General features: G+C 40.6%; 1 protein-coding gene across 2 annotated transcripts in view; it reads left to right on the top strand.

Moving 5' to 3' along the window:
- Positions 1 to 11,907: 11,907 nt before the first annotated feature.
- The window catches only part of anp32b (acidic nuclear phosphoprotein 32 family member B), a 29,889-nt gene continuing 23,097 nt past the window's right edge, over positions 11,908 to 18,699 (top strand). The window contains exon 1 of one of the 2 annotated variants that reach the window (XM_012963706.3): positions 11,908 to 12,319. In XM_012963706.3, the coding sequence (XP_012819160.1) occupies positions 12,266 to 12,319 (54 nt within the window). In that variant the 5' untranslated portion in view covers positions 11,908 to 12,265. 2 annotated transcript variants of the gene reach the window in all.

Here is an 18,699-nt window from a genome sequence, read left to right on the forward strand (position 1 = left end):
TATTGTTTTTACTAAAGAGAAAAAGGAAATCAGTTTTACATTTCTGAATTATTTGATTAAAATGGAATCTATAAGGAGACAGGCTTTCTATAAATTTAGAGCTTTCTGGATAAAGGGTTTCTGGATAACGGATCCCATATTTGTAATATATTAACTTATTGCCTTGAAATGCCTATACTGTAATCTGTTTTACAGTTTCCTCAGCATTACTACTACAGTTAAATCAGAGCCTAGTTCAATCACTAATTGGTTTCTGCCGAATAAAATTACCTCCCGCCCCAGACTTGCCCTGGTACCCAAAATCCCAACATATCAACACCCCCTTATTAGCAAATGCAAAGAACCTATGCAGTTGGCCCAAAATGTAGGATCAGAGAGCCCACACAAAATTAAATTGACGGAAACCCCCATATTTTATATTACTACAGATGCTGTTTGACTATATATTGATTCAGCTGAAACTTATGTAATTAAATGCCATAGGAAAACATTGGATGTAATTAAACATATACATTGATACTACGCGCCCACTTATGCCAACCTTTACATGGGTTGGTGGGAGGAGTCCCACATCTTTGGAGATAGATCGCTTTTTTCACAGTATATAGTTTTATATAAGAGATGATCTCCTCTTTATATGGAAGGGGACTGAACGCAGCTTTTCACAATTTATTGAGGAATTGAACAATAATGATTTAAATCTTAAATTCACTAGTGATTTTAATGGAACACAAATTACATTTTTGGACTGAGAGGCATTGGTCTGTCCATAGAAACGGATATGTATAGGAAGTCCTGTGCAGGGAATTCCCTCTTAAGGGCTGACTCCTGCCATCCCAACCACCTCTTTAAAGGGATTCCCACGGGGCAGTTCTTTAGAGTGCATAGAAATTGCAGTACCGATGAGGCATTTGTGAGGCAGGCATGCGTTTTGAAAGATCGGTTCTTGAACCGGGGTTATACCATGAGGTTGCCCTTACCAGCATTTATGAAGGCCTTACGTGCTGATAGGCAACATTTGTTGGATAAGAAATCGGGTAGGGATAGGGTCAGTATTGGAGGTATGGGTAAAGATACTACTTTGGTTAAGGATCAACATGTTCCCACTTTTGTGACTTCCTACAGTAGGCAATTTTATTAGGTTAAAAATATTATTCAGAATCTATTGCCCATCCTGCATAATGATCCTCAACTCTCTCCAATTGTGGCTGATGGATGTAAGTTTGTTTCCCACAAGGCCCCTACTTTGGGAAACTATTTGTCTCCAGCTGTTTTAACTCCTAGATTGACTAAATCAACATGGTTTACCACTTGGGGTACTTATCCCTGTGGGGCACAGAGATGCGTTACTTGTACATACATTAAGCGCTCTTCTACTTTTAAAAGCACTGTAACAAATAGACAATTTGATTTTATGCTAACTGTAATACGCATAATGTGGTATATTTATTTACTTGTGGTGCTTGTCAGTTTCAGTATGTGGGCTGCAAAATTCGTCCTTTGAAAAACAGGATGCGGGAACATATAGGGCACATTGTTGCAAAGAATAGACACAATCCTGTCTCTAGACACTTCCTTGAATGTTGCAAGGGTAAAGTAACTATGTTGCAAATCCAGGTAATTGATAGAGTTTTTCCGGACGAGCGATGCAGTGATATGTGGACCTAGCTTTTACGTAAGGAGGTTAAATGGATTTTTGTATTAGGCACGCGCCAACCAAATGGGTTAAATTCCATTTTTGACATTAATTGTTATATTCCCTCCAGGTGAGCTTGCTAGGAATGTTCAGTATACTTTGTGCTTTTTTCATTTGCCTTTTCTTTTTTTCTTTTTTCACTTGATTGTGATTTTATATCATGTTATGTCATTAATTAAGGGGTTATTTAAACCCCGTGTGTATGTTGAGAAGTAAGCCTACGATTAAGTGCGCATGCACGAAACGCGTCAGGCGTAAGAGGTTTTATGAACATGAATAAAGACTAAGTTTTATTGGACTTCCTGGTTGTCCGAGGTGTTTTGAGCACCCGGACCACACAGCAACGGCGGTGAGTTATACTGCACTATTTGACTTTTCATTTGAAACTGCAGCTAGATGCATTCAGCGGCAGGCCCGGGGTCTATACACCCGGGTCAGGATAATCCTTAGGTATTGCACTTCTGCCAATACGCTTTGCTATCTAATTAGTTATTTTTTAAAATTTCCCAACTAATGTTCGGGTGCCGTAGGTGCATATTTTAGCTTGACACGTTTGTTTATTGATTTGTTTAATTTTTTTTATTTTTAGTATTATTTAGGTTAGTTTTGGTGTTATACATTGATACTACCAATACTTGCTGAGGGCAAATACATTACTGAAATTTAGCTTAATTAAATCAGCCTCAACTAGTGAAACTGCAAGAGGTAAAGAATTGATTGTGCTTAATAAATGAATAATTCCAATCATCCTGGCTTTGAAAATATATTAAAAGGTATCAGCCTCTAGAGTTAAAAGATATTATATTTACAAAATGAATTATAGTAACTCCAGTGGGTGTATACCAGTTCCCAAGTTGCAGATCTATAAATTTAAGTGTCTATGTTTTGCGTTTTCTAGGTGGCAAAAAATGTATTTTATATGAACCATGTTCTTGGTGAAAAAAAAAGCAACTGCAACACAAAATATCATAGAATGCAGTCACAAAAAAAACTTTTTTTTCCTGCAGTGATTTAGGTGAATATCAGCAATACATGAATACAAAAACAAATAAATAAATAAATCTGCCCTAAGTGTCACACCTCAGCACCAGTTGTAATGAATAGAACCACAGTTAAGTGCAATTTGGCAATTTGCTTTCTCAACAAGCCATTACAATTTTTGTTAGAGTTTACTTTACTAATTTTTTTGTTAGAATTTGCTAGTCATTACTATTCACCACTTTGCCTTCATCTTACCTAACTTTCACAATTGTACTTTGGCAGTATGCATAGTAGAAAAATATTTGTGTTTATTTATAATGCCCTATTTGGGTCACACAACATACAGTATTACCTGGTGCCAAAGTTACAGCACACACAGGAATTTGCACAGTCATTATTAATGCATAAAATTTAAACTTGTTCTGAAACTTAAATCAGGTACAAGGAGGCCAATAAAGCAAGACACTACCAGACAAGATAAAATAGATATGGGCTTTAGCATTGAGTAGTAAAATGAATCTAAAATTATTTTTTAAAAGCATAAATAGTAAACAAAATTAAGCAAAAAGGGGCAGGACCCTTATTATCAGAGGGGGTCAGCTGTTTGACAAAAACAGTTGAAAAACAGAGATTCTGAACTGTTATTTTTCATCTTTCTACACAACTGAGGTACTAGCTAATGAAGGTTCCCTTTTTAATAGATCCAATTCTTATAATTTAACTACTAATGCTTCGGGAGGAAACTTAGAATAGACCTGAACATGTTGAAATAAACAAAGGTCTACGGCCTGATAGTATTCATTCCAAGGTGCTAAACAAGCTTAGTTCTGTGATTGCTAAATCTCTTTACATAATTTTTTAGGATTCCTTTGCATTCTGATGTTGGCTTATTGCTAATGTGTTTCTACTATTTAAAAAGGGATCCCTTTTTCAACTGGACATCAGTGGTTGAAAAGCTTTTGGAAGAGGTAATAAGGGATGTAATACATTGCAAATCACAATACTATAAGCTTGTTCCAGCATGGTTTTGTGCGTAATAGATTTTCCAGACTGATTTAATTGCCTTCTATAAAGAGGAGAGCAGAAACCTAGATTCTAGAATGGCAATGGATGTGATTTACTTAGCCTTTGCTAAAGCCTTTGATACAGTACCACGCAGAAGGTTACAGGTTAAATGAAGGTATTTTGGCCTGGAACATAATGTTTGTACTTAGATATACTACTGGCTGAAGGATAGTAATTAGGTGACGAGAACAGGGGTCTGTCCTTGGCCCTTTGATTTTTAACTTGTATATTAATGACCTTGAGGTGGAGATTGAAAGAACTGTCTATATTTGCAGGATGCTGCCACTAAAACTGGAAAAAAAGGTTCACTGTTGATAAATGCAAGGTTATGCACTCTGAACTAGAACAAAATAGTTATACAATAAATGGTAGTGTGTTGAGGGTATTCTTAATTGGAAAAGACCTGGGGATTTTTGTGGATAACAAGCTGTGTAATTTTAAGTAGTGTCATTCAGTGGCTACTAAAGTAATGTCTTGCATAAAAAGGGGCATTAACTCAAGGAAACATCCAGTCTGTAAAGCCTACATTTTCCTACAGTGTAGGGTACCTGGGGCTGTCCTCCGGGGCCGACTGCCAGGCTCCACAACGGCGCCACCAGACAGTGTAGGCGCGCGCACTAATACAGTTCTGCACATGTGCATTGCGCTCTAAAGCACGCCTGAGGCCTGGAATCACTGCAAAGTGATCTTTTCTCTTGAAAAACACCAAGCACTTATTCCTGTTACCAAGACTTTGATTTTGACCCTGCCCGACTTTGACCCTCGCTGCCTGCACTGACTCATCGCCTGCCTGACTACTCTCTCTGCCTTTCGATTTTGCTCTGACGCTTCGGTTCGGCACTCCTGCCACTCCTCCACTAGGTCCAGTCCTGTCTCACCCTCAGCAGCTGTCACCTCAGAGGGAGGTGTAGGAGAGGTCCTTCCTCTGCGAATTCTTCCAACAACCCATCACCTTGGCCGTGATATACAGTGTGTGTAAGTTGGGTATATTTCCCCCACCCAAGTGGCATAATTTGTACTGCCAATATCACAAAATAACCTTAGCCGTGATAGTATCACTTCGTTACAACAGAAGAATCTGGGGAAGCTTCGGCCATGCACCACCTCACCCAGCAGCTGGCGGCTCTTACCCAGGCAGTACAGCATCTCCAGACGGGTTTCCAGCAAATACAGGCCTTGCCCGAGGAACCAGATGCCGCCCCTGCTGCCTCTACTCCCATTATAGTTCCGGCTCCTGCTACAAAGCTTAAACTTTTCGCTTCTCGGGGGATCGGAAGAAGTTCCGGGCTTTCATGAACAGTTGCAAGTCGGAGTTCACCCTAAACCCCACGTCTATGTTACAGAACACTCCAAGGTGGGGTTCGCAATTTCTCTTTTATCTGGCAAACCGCAGACCTGGGCTCATCGGCTTCTGGAGCAACAAAGCCCACTGTTTGGTGACTCAACTGCCTTCTTCCAGGCCATTGAGACCATTCCTTTGTTAATAAAGATTCAGCAGCATTGTGAGTCCTTGTCATTTGATGTGGTGTCTTCTCCCTTATACCCGCTCATCCTGGGGTTTCCTTGGCTCAAGGCACACAACCCTCTTATCAATTGGGACTCTAATCTAATCTCATTTTTGTCCAACTCGTGCTCCCGTCATACCTCTCCTTCGGGAAGTTTGCAGTTATTAACCTCCGACCCTCATCTCAAACTTATTCCTGAGCCCTATCACGAGTTTCTGGATGTATTTGACGAAAAAGGGGCTGATGAACTCCTACCTCATCAAATTTATGACTGTCCTATTGATATCCTTTCTGGAGCAACTATTCCTTTTGGACGGATCTATCCCCTTTCTGAACTAGAACTCGCTGTTCTCAAGGATTATATTGAAGAAAACCTAAGTAAAGGTTTTATTCATCCGTCCACCTCACCCACCAGAGCAGGCATCTTCTTTGTAGAGAAGAAGGATCATTCTTTACGTCCCTGCATCGATTATTGTGATTTGAATAAAATTACGATTAAGAACCGGTACCCTTTGCCTCTTATACCAGAGCTCTTTCAAAGGTTGCGATCAGCCCGAGTATTCACCAAGCTTGATCTTCGGGGGGCTTATAATTTAGTCCGCATTCGCCAAGGTGATGAATGGAAGACAGCCTTCCGCACCCGGTATGGCCACTTCGAATATTTGGTAATGCCATTTGGGCTTTGCAACACTCCAGCTACGTTCTAGCACTTTGTCAATGACATTTTTAGAGACTTTTTATATCATTTCGTCATTGTTTATCTTGACAATATCTTGATTTTTTCCTCTTCCTTAGAGAAACATCGGGTTCATGTTAAGAAAGTGTTTACCAGGTTACGGGCCCACCGATACAGGTGTCCTTCCGTTCCACGCATGCACGCGGCTTTTGTGACGCTGGCGCATGCGTGTACGCACCCATTTTTACACTGTCGCATGCGGGTGCGTGCGTCTTGGCGTGTGTGCGCGCACCTGATGTTCTGCGCATGCGCATTGCGCTTTAAAGCACGCCTGAGGTCTGGAATCACTGCAAATTGATCTTTTCTCTTGAAAAACACCAAGCACTTATTCCTGTTACCAAGACTTTAATTTTGATAAGGCCCGACCCTCGTTGCCTGCACTGACTCATCGCCTGCCTGACTACTCTCTCTGCCTCTCGATTTTGCTCTGACGCTTCGGTTTGGCACTCCTGCCACTCCTCCACTAGGTCCAGTCCTGTCTCATCCTCAGCGGTTGTAACCTCAGTGGGAGGTGTAGGAGAGGTGCTTCCTCTGCAAATTCTTCCAACAACCCATCACCTTGGCCGTGATATACAGTGTGTGTAAGTTGGGTATATTTCCCCCACCCAAGTGGCATAATTTGTACTGCCAATATCACAAAATACAATGAAATCATTATATCCTTATATTATCCTATCTCCACCTACACTGATTTCATCCTGCAACACTGGTACACTATGTGCTATAATAGACACAAGACTCTACTTATGTTATTAGGAGATTTAATGCCCTGAGAGAGATCCCCACAGACAGCCTTTTGGATGTGAAAAGTCTTAACATTTCATACCGTGTGAATACATGTAAGAAGGCATAATTAGGACTAACCTGAATACTGCAGTTACTAGAACTAACTTTAACTAGAAATTATTTGTTCTTTGAAAACTCCTTTAACCTTCAGGTGTCTGGGACAGCGATGGGCAGTACCTTGGTACACTGTTGTAAAACTACACATAAGCGAAATCGACCCTTACCTACGGTACTTTTGTTAAGTTGATGACCTGTTCACATGAACAAGTTGCCTCGCGAGGCTTTTCCGGCGATTTGCGCGAAATCGCGTCGCCGCGTGTGCCATCCCACCAGCGACTTACATTTTCGCCAGTGGGATGGCAGGGGAAGGCAACTCGGGGAGATTCGGGGAGTTTTGTTGCGGGCGACTAATCTCCCCGTGTGCCAGAGCCCTAAGGTTGCTACAACAGGCACGACAGACTGGCTCACATCAACTTGGCTGTTACAGGTGTCCAGACTGTGTCACCTATAGGTGCATGCTAATGGGGCCTGATTTTTCTCATCCGTATAGTGGCAGAAGCAATAAAATCAATTATAGACTGGGCTGCCATTCTACATGTGGTATATATTACCACTTGTCCATATGTGACTATGCTGAAGAAACATATTGATAATCACTGGTCAGACATAAGCAAAGCCATAAAGAATAAAAAACTGAGTAACTTCTTGTCAAGCATTTTCTAAATGGACAGGGATAGGGATGTGACCTTAATTTGCAGAGAATCAAAATGGATATACAGAAATATGGATATTTCACATAAGACTTGTATAACCTTGTTTCCTGACACCAGGCTGTTGCTTACAATTGTGCCACATAGGGACATTATCTCTTAAATGTGTACATGGCTATATACCAGTTGTCACACTGTCTATGTTTCCAGAAATGTGACTTTGTATCCTGGACTAGTTACCTGATTTTTGAGATAATCCACTGCTTTATTAGATATGTGCCTGTGTTCTATGTTTATATGTGTTCATAGTTGTGTGTCATTGCTTAGCCAACCCATTAGGACAATTGTAACCCTGAACAGTTTTCCTATGTGGGACAGCAGGAGTGCCAATAAACACTATTCCATGAATGATGATGAATGATGAGGACACCCCCGCTATACAATCAATCCAGTGTAGCAGAGGGATGCGTTTTAACTAATAATGTTTGGCTTTGTCTCCCAAAGAAATGAAGCAGCCATAAAGGAACAAGCATGTAATAGCAGCAAAATATTTGCTGACCAGTGCAGACTGGCAGCACATTCTGTGAGTGCCAGGATGTACCCTTCTACCTTATCATACTAATGCAGAAGTGAACCAGTCCACTTGACTCACATGCTGTAATGTGTAAGGGTCACCAGGCAATGCAATGGTGTAGTACTGATGCCCAAACCCTCTGAACACAGGGCCAGTCCACATCCTATTCGCTACCTAGAATAGGATTCTAGGTAGCGTGGCATAGCATGTTTACCCTCTAGCATGCATCCAAGTGTATTAGGACAAACACTATTGACCTGCTTATTTGGGCTGGATTTGGTGACTTACTAGGATACACTCACATTGGGATTTGTTGCTGGGTCATAATATCACAAATGGCCTGTAGGACACTTTCTGGTTGCTTAGCAACAACACTTGGCTCTATTTGACACTTTTATTTTAAGCTTTTAAAGAAGAACAAAAAGCAGAATTTACATACTATGCCTTCAGATAAATGTAATCATGCTCTCTTTAACTGTATAGATTCCACCAAAGTATTTTAGATACCTTAATATTTTAAACCAAAAGAAATTCCACATTATGTCTTCTTTGGGGATGCCTACTTCCCCAAGCACTATAGCATTGTGTACAGGCAGCGTTTTTTCCTTTCAGTGTTACATTCTTCTTTTGTAAACAGAGCTAGCAGAAGTAGGGATATTTCATCTCTATGAGAATGAGACAATGTTTCCGACTTAACTTAAGAGATGTTTGAGCAGGTGTCTATGGTTTGTGATGAGTGTGTATTTGGCATGGTTGTGCATCAGCACTAAAATTAACAAAAATTAAGATAGAAAGGGCATGTGCAGGGCTTTAGATTATTTATCTGCGCATGCTCTTACCCTTGATAGAATATTTTCAAAAAGGCTAGGAAATGCATTTATATCATCCAGCAAAAAACATGCCAGAAGGGGAAGCTGAGTCAAGGAAGCACTTTAATAGCAATTGCACAATTACAGTAATAACGTTTTTGAACATGTTATATATTTAAATCAGCTCATGGACTACCTAGAACAGGGGTGTCAAACTCAATCACATAAGGGGGCAGTAATATAAACACAGGCTAAATCGGCTGCCAAACTTTTTATTAAGATACTGTATGGTCAGGCACAGTCACAGTGCAGTCAGGCGATTGGTGCTGCATGGTCAGCACAATCACCAGGGGCCACATAAAACAGCCAGAAGGGCCCTATTCGCCCCCTGGCCAAGTGTTTGACATATTTGACCTAGAAAAACAATGGCTGTATGGTGTTTCCCAGCCAAGCATGCTGAGCCTGTGCAATTTTTTGTAGAAGAGGCACAGCAACTAGCTTCGATGTAAAATGGGGGGCAAGACATGAACAAGGGGTGGGGCGATGAAATAAAGGGTTGGGCGACTGCACAGATTGGGTGCAATAAAGAAAATGTTCAGTCAGTTGGAGGGGAAGAACGGAAGGGGAGTAGCAACCTGGCAGTAAATATTAGGGGTGGGACAGTGTACAAACTTACCAGAAAATACATTGCTGGTAAATGTTAAATTCCTGCTATTTTACCTGCTAGGACAGTGGAATTCTGGCAACCGTAACAAAAACCCAGAGCAGAAGTAGCGGTAAGCCCCACACTGACCTAGGTGTTGACCACATCCTAGCTCCACAACTATGAACAGACAGTTCTGGATTAAATTATTTTAGGCCCTGATCTAAAGGTTCTGCTGCAGTCCCATCTACCACACAGAGAGCAAATGCATCATTTAGTAGAAGATGATGGTTGCAATTTCTAAGTGCTTGTAAAAACTCTGATGTCTTTAGGGCAGTGACACACAGGGATATTAGCTGCCTGTGGTTAAATCCCAGCTACAGTGGGCAACTAATCTCCCCAGAATGCCTTCCCACCACTGGTCGCTGGTGGTAAGGTATTTTGGGGATGTTAGCTGTCTGTGGTAGCATATGTGGCACTTCATTTTCTAAAGTCACCAAACGTTTTGTGCACAGTTTCCTGCTTCAGAAAATGAAGTGCCACATATGCCTTTCATATGTCCTTATATTGAAATTACAAATCCTTATGAGGCCCAATAAAGTATGAATACATTTTATGCAACATATATGGCTCTGATCAAACAGCAAACTACATTTCCAGACAGCATGTTGGACAAAATCATGCTGAAAATTTTTAATCAGCTCGGCATCATCTCCAGCATTCAGGTTCCTCTGTGTCAGTAGGGACACTGGCTCAATTTAGAAAAGAAGGCAGGGTGAAGCAAGCTGCACTAAGCACAACAATACAGGAATGCAAGAAGTGCCTTTTGATACAAGTACAAGTAAAAGACTCAGCACTGTCCATTCATTGGCTGGTGTAACCTGGTGTGTGTGTTTCTCTTGGTTTGTGTGAGAGGATAGAGGAAATAATTTAGTACTTGAAATGGCATTTTTTCTAAATAGGATTATCCAAGAGATCAAGAACAGTATTTTTTCATTAAAAAGGCTTTATATATATATGAAGCAGTGTTTTACATCTGGACTTTTATGTGATATATTGTTATATATATGTTTACATGTATATTTTCAATTTAAACTGGTCCTCCACCCAAATAGTATTTTTTGCTGACTAAAAGTAAATATAATTTTAAGCAGCTTTACAATATAAATTAATTAAAAATGTTTAATGGCGTTAATGTTATGTGTAAATATAACTATAACTGAAAGCATTATTTGTTTATTCCCTTGAAACAAGATAATCAGCTGGATTCCGCTACATTAAGTAGTTAGAACCAGTAGTACAGAGACTATAAACAGACAGATTCTATGTTAAACACCAATTGCATTTACAAATAATGATAAAAGAATTGAATATATGTAATTAATGTATATTGGAACAGTTGTTCACATTAGACACTAGGCTGATGGTATATTGGAAGAGGAGCAGAGCCCCAAAATACACCTGCAGTTTCCCATTCACTTAAATAGGAAACACCTATGTATAAATATATAACGATGTATAAATATATAAGGGGATCATATAATAACCTCTCTAATGCTTTAAATATTCGGAAAGGTTTTTTTACTGTGAGAGCTGTGAAGTTGTGGAATTTCCTCCTCGAATCAGTTGTACTGGCTGATACATTATATAGCTTTAATGGATGGATTCTTAGCAAGTGAGGGAATACAGTGTTATGGGAGATAGCTCTTAGTACTTTTCAGGGAGATTAGTTGCCCGCAACAAAGGAGATTTGTCGCGGGCCACTAATCTCCCCGTGTGCCAGAGCCCTTAGCCCATAAATGAGGCCTCCAAATGTGCAAGTAACACAGAGGGGGGTGGCAAGACCCCCCCTCCAAAAAAAAAGTTAAGGGTCCTTACTGAGCCCCCACTTATTCTTCTCCAACTTTTGTTACCCCATTAGCCCAGAAACTTTTATGGGCAATTACTGTGTTTTCTAAAGCCTTGAGGAGGAGGATGCCCCATCACCTTAAAACCAGACATAAAATTCAGCTAAACAATTGGCATTTAGCTAACTACTGTAGAGAAACGAACATAACCTGCAGCATGCAACTACATCAACTATTAAGGGTATAGAATAAAAATTTGTCACTGGCTCACAAAGTTTGCTTTAGAACCTAAAACTTTTACACAGGTTTCCAACCCCCTTGTACATGCTCTGTGGTTAGATTCTGCTTATGTCTATCCTGGCTTTTGCATCTTTAACATAACATTTCTCCTTGACAAGGTGGGTTAGAAAAGTGAAAGGCGCAAATAAACTGGCTGGTATGCATTCTGCCCTTGCGTTTGCTTGTTTTTTTTTTTTCGTCTCTGCTTTTTGCTGCGGCATTTGCTGCTTTGAGCTGCAGTAACGTCCTGTGACCTCAAGGGGCAGTGCGCACGACATTTTTTTTTTTTTTTTCTCCTCTCTCCTCCATGGTTTCTCCTCCTTGCTCTTGTGAGTAAGTTGGCGTTCGCTCTCAGCAGCTTCCACACGTTTCCTATATACAGAGAGGGTGCTCAGATTGTCTCCTTCCATTAAGGACACCTCGGGCTGCTCTTTTGCAAGCACAGGGCGCACTGTTCAACCTCCCTCCCCCTCCCCTCCAAACTTTTTTTTTTTTTTTTTTTTAAATAATTTCTGAGCTTGATCATCTGAGAAAGAAGAGCAAGTAAGGGACGCAGGAAAAGATTGGAAACATATATATAGTCAGATCGGCTGGGGGGCAGCACGACTAGAACAAGAATAACAGTTCCAACAAGATGGACATGAAAAAACGAATCCACCTGGAGCTGAGGAACAGGACGCCGTCTGATGTGAGCTCATCTCTCTCGCTGTCTGTGTGTGTATCTGTGTGTGTATCTGTGTATGTGTGCGCATTTGCTACAGTTCGGTTTGCCGCTGATCGCACAGTGCATGCTCCTATAGCTCGCCCTATTCATTGCATGGGGAAAAGTAGGAGCGATTCGGCTTTTTTTAGTTGACTTTTTTTTTCTCTTTGCAAATGACTTGCCCAGAAATGTGACCACATGGGTTGCTTTTATTTATTTATTTTGGCTTCCCTGTATATTTTCTCCCTCGCTCTGTGCCTGACAGCCTCTGTATGGAAGCATAGCCGATGTGAATACAATCGTTCTTTGCTAATCCTTGTGCTCGATGGAGTCGGTATATGTTAGCCATGCGGGTTATGCCGTGCTGGGAGCTGGAAGGGGGAGTGGGTGGAGGTGGGCAGCCAGTGTGATAATATTGCACATTATTTCTTGGGTTTTTTGTTGCTATATTACACAGTTGTTTCATTGTAACAGACGTGAATACTCTGCTTGGGGCAGATATCAATAGAAACAATGATAGCTAATAAATATAACATTTAATGAAAATTTGCTGTATGTATAGTGTATGAGGGGGGACTGCTATATTGCCTGGGATAGAATGAGGGGATTCTCTTCCCAAACAAGAATAAATAGAGCAAAGTTAAAGGCAGGAGGCAGGTCTGTGTGCCCATATGTAGCCCAAGGGCGATCAGTGCAAGTAGTGAGTGAGTTGAGTGTGTAGCAGAGGAGGGTGGGGGCCGTTATGGAAAATTATATTTATATCGTTGGTTTTTCTGAGTTTTCTAAGTTTCCATAACTGCTTCTTTTGCCCCCTTCCTTTACGCTTGTTTTTATCCCCAGTAGGAGATGGTAGCCATGTTTTACGAAAAAAGGTCGCACTTCATGTCTTTTTGAAACGGCTGCTAAATGAAGGGGGTGCGGCTGTGAGAAACCCGAACTTTTAGTATTGGGAGTGCAGGAGAACGTCAACTTTAGACGAAGATGACTTTTTCCCCATGTTAGTATTTAGGGTGTGTTTAATGCATTTAATGTACAAACGTGAAGGTAGTTAAACTCCAAGCACCCTTGACAGCTGAGGTAAACTGCGAGTTTTCAGTCATTCGAAGGGTTACAGCTCGATTGTGCTTGGGTTAGAATCCATGTTTTTGTGGAGTAGGGTGTGTTTGTAAAGGGTTGGACGGGGGGAGTTCACGTCCCCCCCCCCCAGTGATTTTGTATGGAACCTTTCTGTAGTGCTTGTGAGCAGCAGCCTGGCTGGCTTCACTCTCACTGTGTATGGAGATTAGCTCAGCATACTGTCTGCTCGGTGTGGGATAAGATGACCTACATTGCAAGGCGCACTTTCACCTACTACAAAGGGGGCACTTATACATTATACATGAAGTTCATTGGCAGCTGCTACAGCAATGAGTGTACATATGTAGTGCACATATGTAGTGCAGCATATACCCTTTCCATGTTCTTAACACAAATCATGTCTGGCTATACTAAGTAGCATTGCCTTAAACTGATTTGACAGTCATATCAATGACGTGCTAGGCTGTGGGGTTGCTTTATAAATATTAGGGCAGCTAGGCACCTTCCAGGCAATGGATTTAAGGGGACATATAATGTATGGCGCCAAGATGCCTGTGTCATTGAGAGAAAGAAGCATGTCTGTGGGCTGAACTATTACTGCCAGAAATCCTTGACAGCCAAGGGTACCAGGAGGCTTTAATGTATCAGCTTTAGGCTCCTAGCATATAGACCGCACGGTTCTACTTTTGTAGAGTGATGGAAAAGCCTTAAGACTCCGCTGTGCCAGTGCTTGTATGTGTATAATTGTGCCTATCTATTGCATGTGACGCGCTGTCACTCTCCCTACGTAATGGTGTTTATGTGCGCCAGTACCTTCAGCGGGGCATAGAACTAACAGGGAAGATACAGTGCTAACGGGATTCCTATCTCATGGGGTATTATTCGAAATAAATCAACTCTAATGTTATTTTCCCCCGGCGACGCGCCCCCCTCCTCTACTTCTCGGGCGGGAAATAAGCTTAAAGGCAAAGATGGGGGTGGGGGCGCGGACAAGAACCTACTGTCCTACATTCTCACAAAATGAACACACGCACATACTCTAAGGAGGTTTGAGTAAATAAAACGGTTAGTTGCGTGGCGGTGTGCGGGTTCTTCGAATTTAGTTCGCTTTCTAGTCCACCCCCACCCCCACAGTGCCGCGCAATGTCAGACGAGGAGATATCGCCATGTTGTCCTCTTGTCTTCCCTCCTCACTTTCTCCATGTTGAATGCGTCTTGTTAATCTGGACTTTCCCTCCTTTCTCCTCATGTCTCTTCCACGTTGGTTGGAGCCTCGGTAAAATCAGCAGCCCGGCATGGGGCTGGGATATTAAGCAGACTGCTCCTTTTCGTCTCAGCATTGTGGCTTTCCTGCTCCTCTGGCAAACTGTCACCCTTCCCCCTTCTCTCTGTACAGTAGCTGTCTCTTTGTCTGCTGCTCTGGCTGGTACAAGGGAGTCCTGGGCTCCTCTCAGCATTTAACTTTTTGTCTTTATAATTATCTTCATTATTTGGAAAGATTATTACATTATCCACTTCCAAACCATTTCAATTTTATATTGCAACATTCCTTTCTGCATACTGTAACACACTTAAAATATATATATTTTTTCCCACCTTAATTTTTTCTTTCAGTATATACACAAATATACTTTTTCTATACACCTTATTAAGCAGGCCTTTGGCATGGGTATATACCCTTGCAACTATACAACAGAAATCACAGTTTGTCTAAAGCAGATGAGCATTTTTTGACTGGAGGTCCATCTGTCACCATTAGCCTAAGAGAAATAATTTAATTCTGGCTACCTGGTGGTGTCAGTTTGTAAGGCACCCCAGTGACTATTAGATAACCTCTTACTTTAGTGCAGAGTGTACAGCCACCTTGGGGGTAAGCATATATGCAGTACAGAACTTCATTGGCAATGCCTTAGCATGAGTTGCCACAGGAGATGGCAGACAAGATTGTGGTGGTACACTTTTCACTAAAGTTCTCTGGGCTTGTGCCCCTTATTAAAGATGAGCAGCACTGAATGAAGGTAGGGGCATATCAATTATAGTGGCTGGGAAAATCCCTGGTGATTTTTAGGTTTCATTTTCCTTTGTTATCAAATTAACCTATTATATTCTGTGTAATGTGACGTTTGAATGTTTTGAAAGTCTGGTTGTGGTAAGTGTAGTTCTTATCACCACCAGAACTACACTGCTTACGATCAGTCCAAATCAGTCGAACCACTGAGGAGCTATGCCAGTAGTGTGGGTATTTGGAGGCCTGGTTGATCAGCGGTATATTTAAAGTTGTCTGACATAGGGAGCAGTCCAGGTGTCTAGATTTACCAATGTGTGGTCTACTTTTAGCAAAGTTCTGCCATATCTAAAGTGCTTTGTCATATTGCTGTTATAGTGCCACAGATATGTAATTTAAAGGATTCACCTTTAACTCTTGGTGTGCTTTTCAGTTAGTCTTTCTTATTTGTTTTTCATATTTTTTGAACTATTTGCCACATTTTTTTTCAAAATGATTTCAAATGAGGGTCACTAACCCCTGTGTCAAACTATTGCTTTGAGAAGCTACACTTTAATTGTTATTGTTACTTTATATTACTTATTTGTCTATTCAGGTCCTCTCCTATTTCTATATCAGTCTTTCAGTCAAACCACACACTGGTTGCTAAGGTCATTTGGATCATAGCAACCAAATAGCTGCTGAAACTAAAAGCTGGAGAGCTGCTGAACAAAAACTGAAATATTTTAAAAACGGCAAATTATAAAAAAATAAACACCAAATGCAAATTATCTTAGAATATTACTCTCTACATCATACTAAAAGGTAATGTGGTTTGAATGTGAGACTGCAATATAAATAGGAGAGGACCTGACTTGAAAGTATTAAAAATAAAATTTTGCAATAACAATTGCAGCCTCATGGAGAAGCGGTTTAAGGGCTACTGGGGTCAGTGACCCCTTTTTAAAAGCTGAAGTTAGAAGAAAAGGGCATGTGATTCAAAAACTATTATAACGTGAAGACAAATTGAAAATGTTGCTAAGAATGAGCTATTCTATAGCATAACAGTTAAGTTGACAGTATGCATGGCAATATGTATTGCAGAACATGTGTTTTCCCACAAAAAGCTAAAACTTTTTTCTTGTAAGGAAACAATGGCATAAACATTTGCTGTCCAGACGGGATTTTATTTTGTCTCTGGTATAGTCAGTTTACTGCATTCAAATCTTTAAGCTTAATTGAATAATCCTGCAAAAAAATTTTGTCTGCCTAAAAAGACATTGTCCTCCAGTAAAATGCCTTTCACATTCCTTAAGTATTCGCAAGTTAAGTATGTCCTCTTGTACCTATCTGTCAGAAGCTGAAAAAGGAGTGGCTGGCATTAATGCCCATATAGTAGCGCCATAGCTAAGGTCAGTTGAAACTTAGGTCTGATGAGAGCATGATAAAATGTTTTCTTGCAAAAAGCAGCACACATTGTTTGCTGGGAGATAGTTGTGTAACTTGATATTGTTGGGCTCTAGAGCAAACTTAATTAGAGCCCTAAATCATTGGTTATTTGACCTATTCTATCAAGATTTATTGAACTTTCTCCTTTAATTAGGGCTGTACTGGCTTGCTACACTCAAAGGTCTCCCTGCAACCTCAGGGTCTGCTACCTCTATAGTTGTGCCCCTGCTGAAAGACGAGCATGCACATTTTGACTGATAGGTTGCTGTCAGCTCTGTGAGATAATGATGGCTGCAAATGCCCCAATATAAGAGCAAAAATCTAGTGTGACAGTTGCATGCACATTAGTGTGAGTGAATGGACAAATTGCACTAATCTGACAAATCAGCAAACAGATGTTAAGCAGGTCAGGCAGCAGCATTTCTGGGCAGGTCAGTGACCTCTGATATGACCAATCAGGCAGAATAATAATTTTTTTTAAAAAAGCATGTCACAACATAACAGTGGGTGTGATTTTATTCAAAACTTTAAATACGTTTTTTTAATGTGACTGTCTTGTGTTAGGAAATAATTTATCTCCGCACAGTTTAGTATTTTGTAAAGCCACCTTTTGCAATACTGATTGCATTAAGTCTTTTGTGGTAAGTATTTGCCTCTTCTGCACACTCTTTTTGATTGTGCCCCATTCTTCCAGGCAGATTTAAATGTTAATCAGATAATTTGTGTACCTCCGTTTTCAAATAGTTGCTGAAATTCTCATTTAATTTCACCAGCATTTTACCCAAGTACAGAAAAAGCAAGCAGGCTCATTATTGCCCTAACTCACATAACTTGCCCCTTATGAACTGGAACAAAAATAATGTTCTGCTGTTCGGCAGCCAAAACAAAGAGTTTTTTTTTTTAGGAGAATTTTTTTAGGACAGTGGTTTTTAAATAGTACCTTAGCAATAATTGCTTTTTTTTTTTAAAAAAATTTCCCTTCCACCCTCTAATGTTTCCCAGTAACAGCTGAGTAAGCAATTCTGTTGCTACTGCAAAATGTTACAATTTGATAAATTTTCCAGCAATATAGGAGAAATATCAATATCTTATGTATTGTTTTTCATAGTTAAAGGAGAAGTAAACATAAAATCGCTGGGGGGGGGTACCAAAAGTTAGGCAGCTCCCTGACACCTGTATTGCTAAAAATGGTAGATATGGGAATAACACTAGTAGTAAAAAAAAGTCTTCTAATGTGCTGCACTGGCTCCTTCTGAAATCTCAGAATCAGACACAATGCACTGCCTATTACAGCATCAATCCTAAAAATAATAAGTGGCTCAGTTTTACGGTAACAGGAGGGGGAATGTATGTATACAAGCCTCAGTACAATCCCCAGGCTATCTTTCAAAGCTAAATGCAAATGAAGTGGTAATAAGCTCACCCCATAAATTATGTGGTCCAGGTGTATAAATCCCGGACCCTCCACCTCCAACACACGACTTTAAAACAGTCCTGGCAAAGTTATTGGGAAATGCACTCACCAAAGACAAGTGGTGGTCCAGGTGCAGCGCCCTGAACCCGTAGCTTGAGGTATTAAGCGAACATCAGTTTGAAGAGAAATGGTACACACTCCTTGGTCCACTAAAACTTGTCTTTATTGTAGAGATCTTAAAGCAAAAAGGACCTTTTTGTTTTAAGATCTCTACAGTAAAGACAAGTTTTAGTGGACCAAGGAGTGCCGTGCCATTTCTCTTCAAACTGACAATGCACTGCCTACACACCAATATTACAACTAAAAAAATGTTTGTTGGTCTAAGAATAACATTTCAAATGCGAGAGTGAATTATATGTAAACAGTGTAATTTAGAGGAAA

The sequence above is a fragment of the Xenopus tropicalis genome, chromosome 1 (assembly GCF_000004195.4).
Source record: "Xenopus tropicalis strain Nigerian chromosome 1, UCB_Xtro_10.0, whole genome shotgun sequence".
Classification (NCBI taxonomy): domain Eukaryota; kingdom Metazoa; phylum Chordata; class Amphibia; order Anura; family Pipidae; genus Xenopus; species Xenopus tropicalis.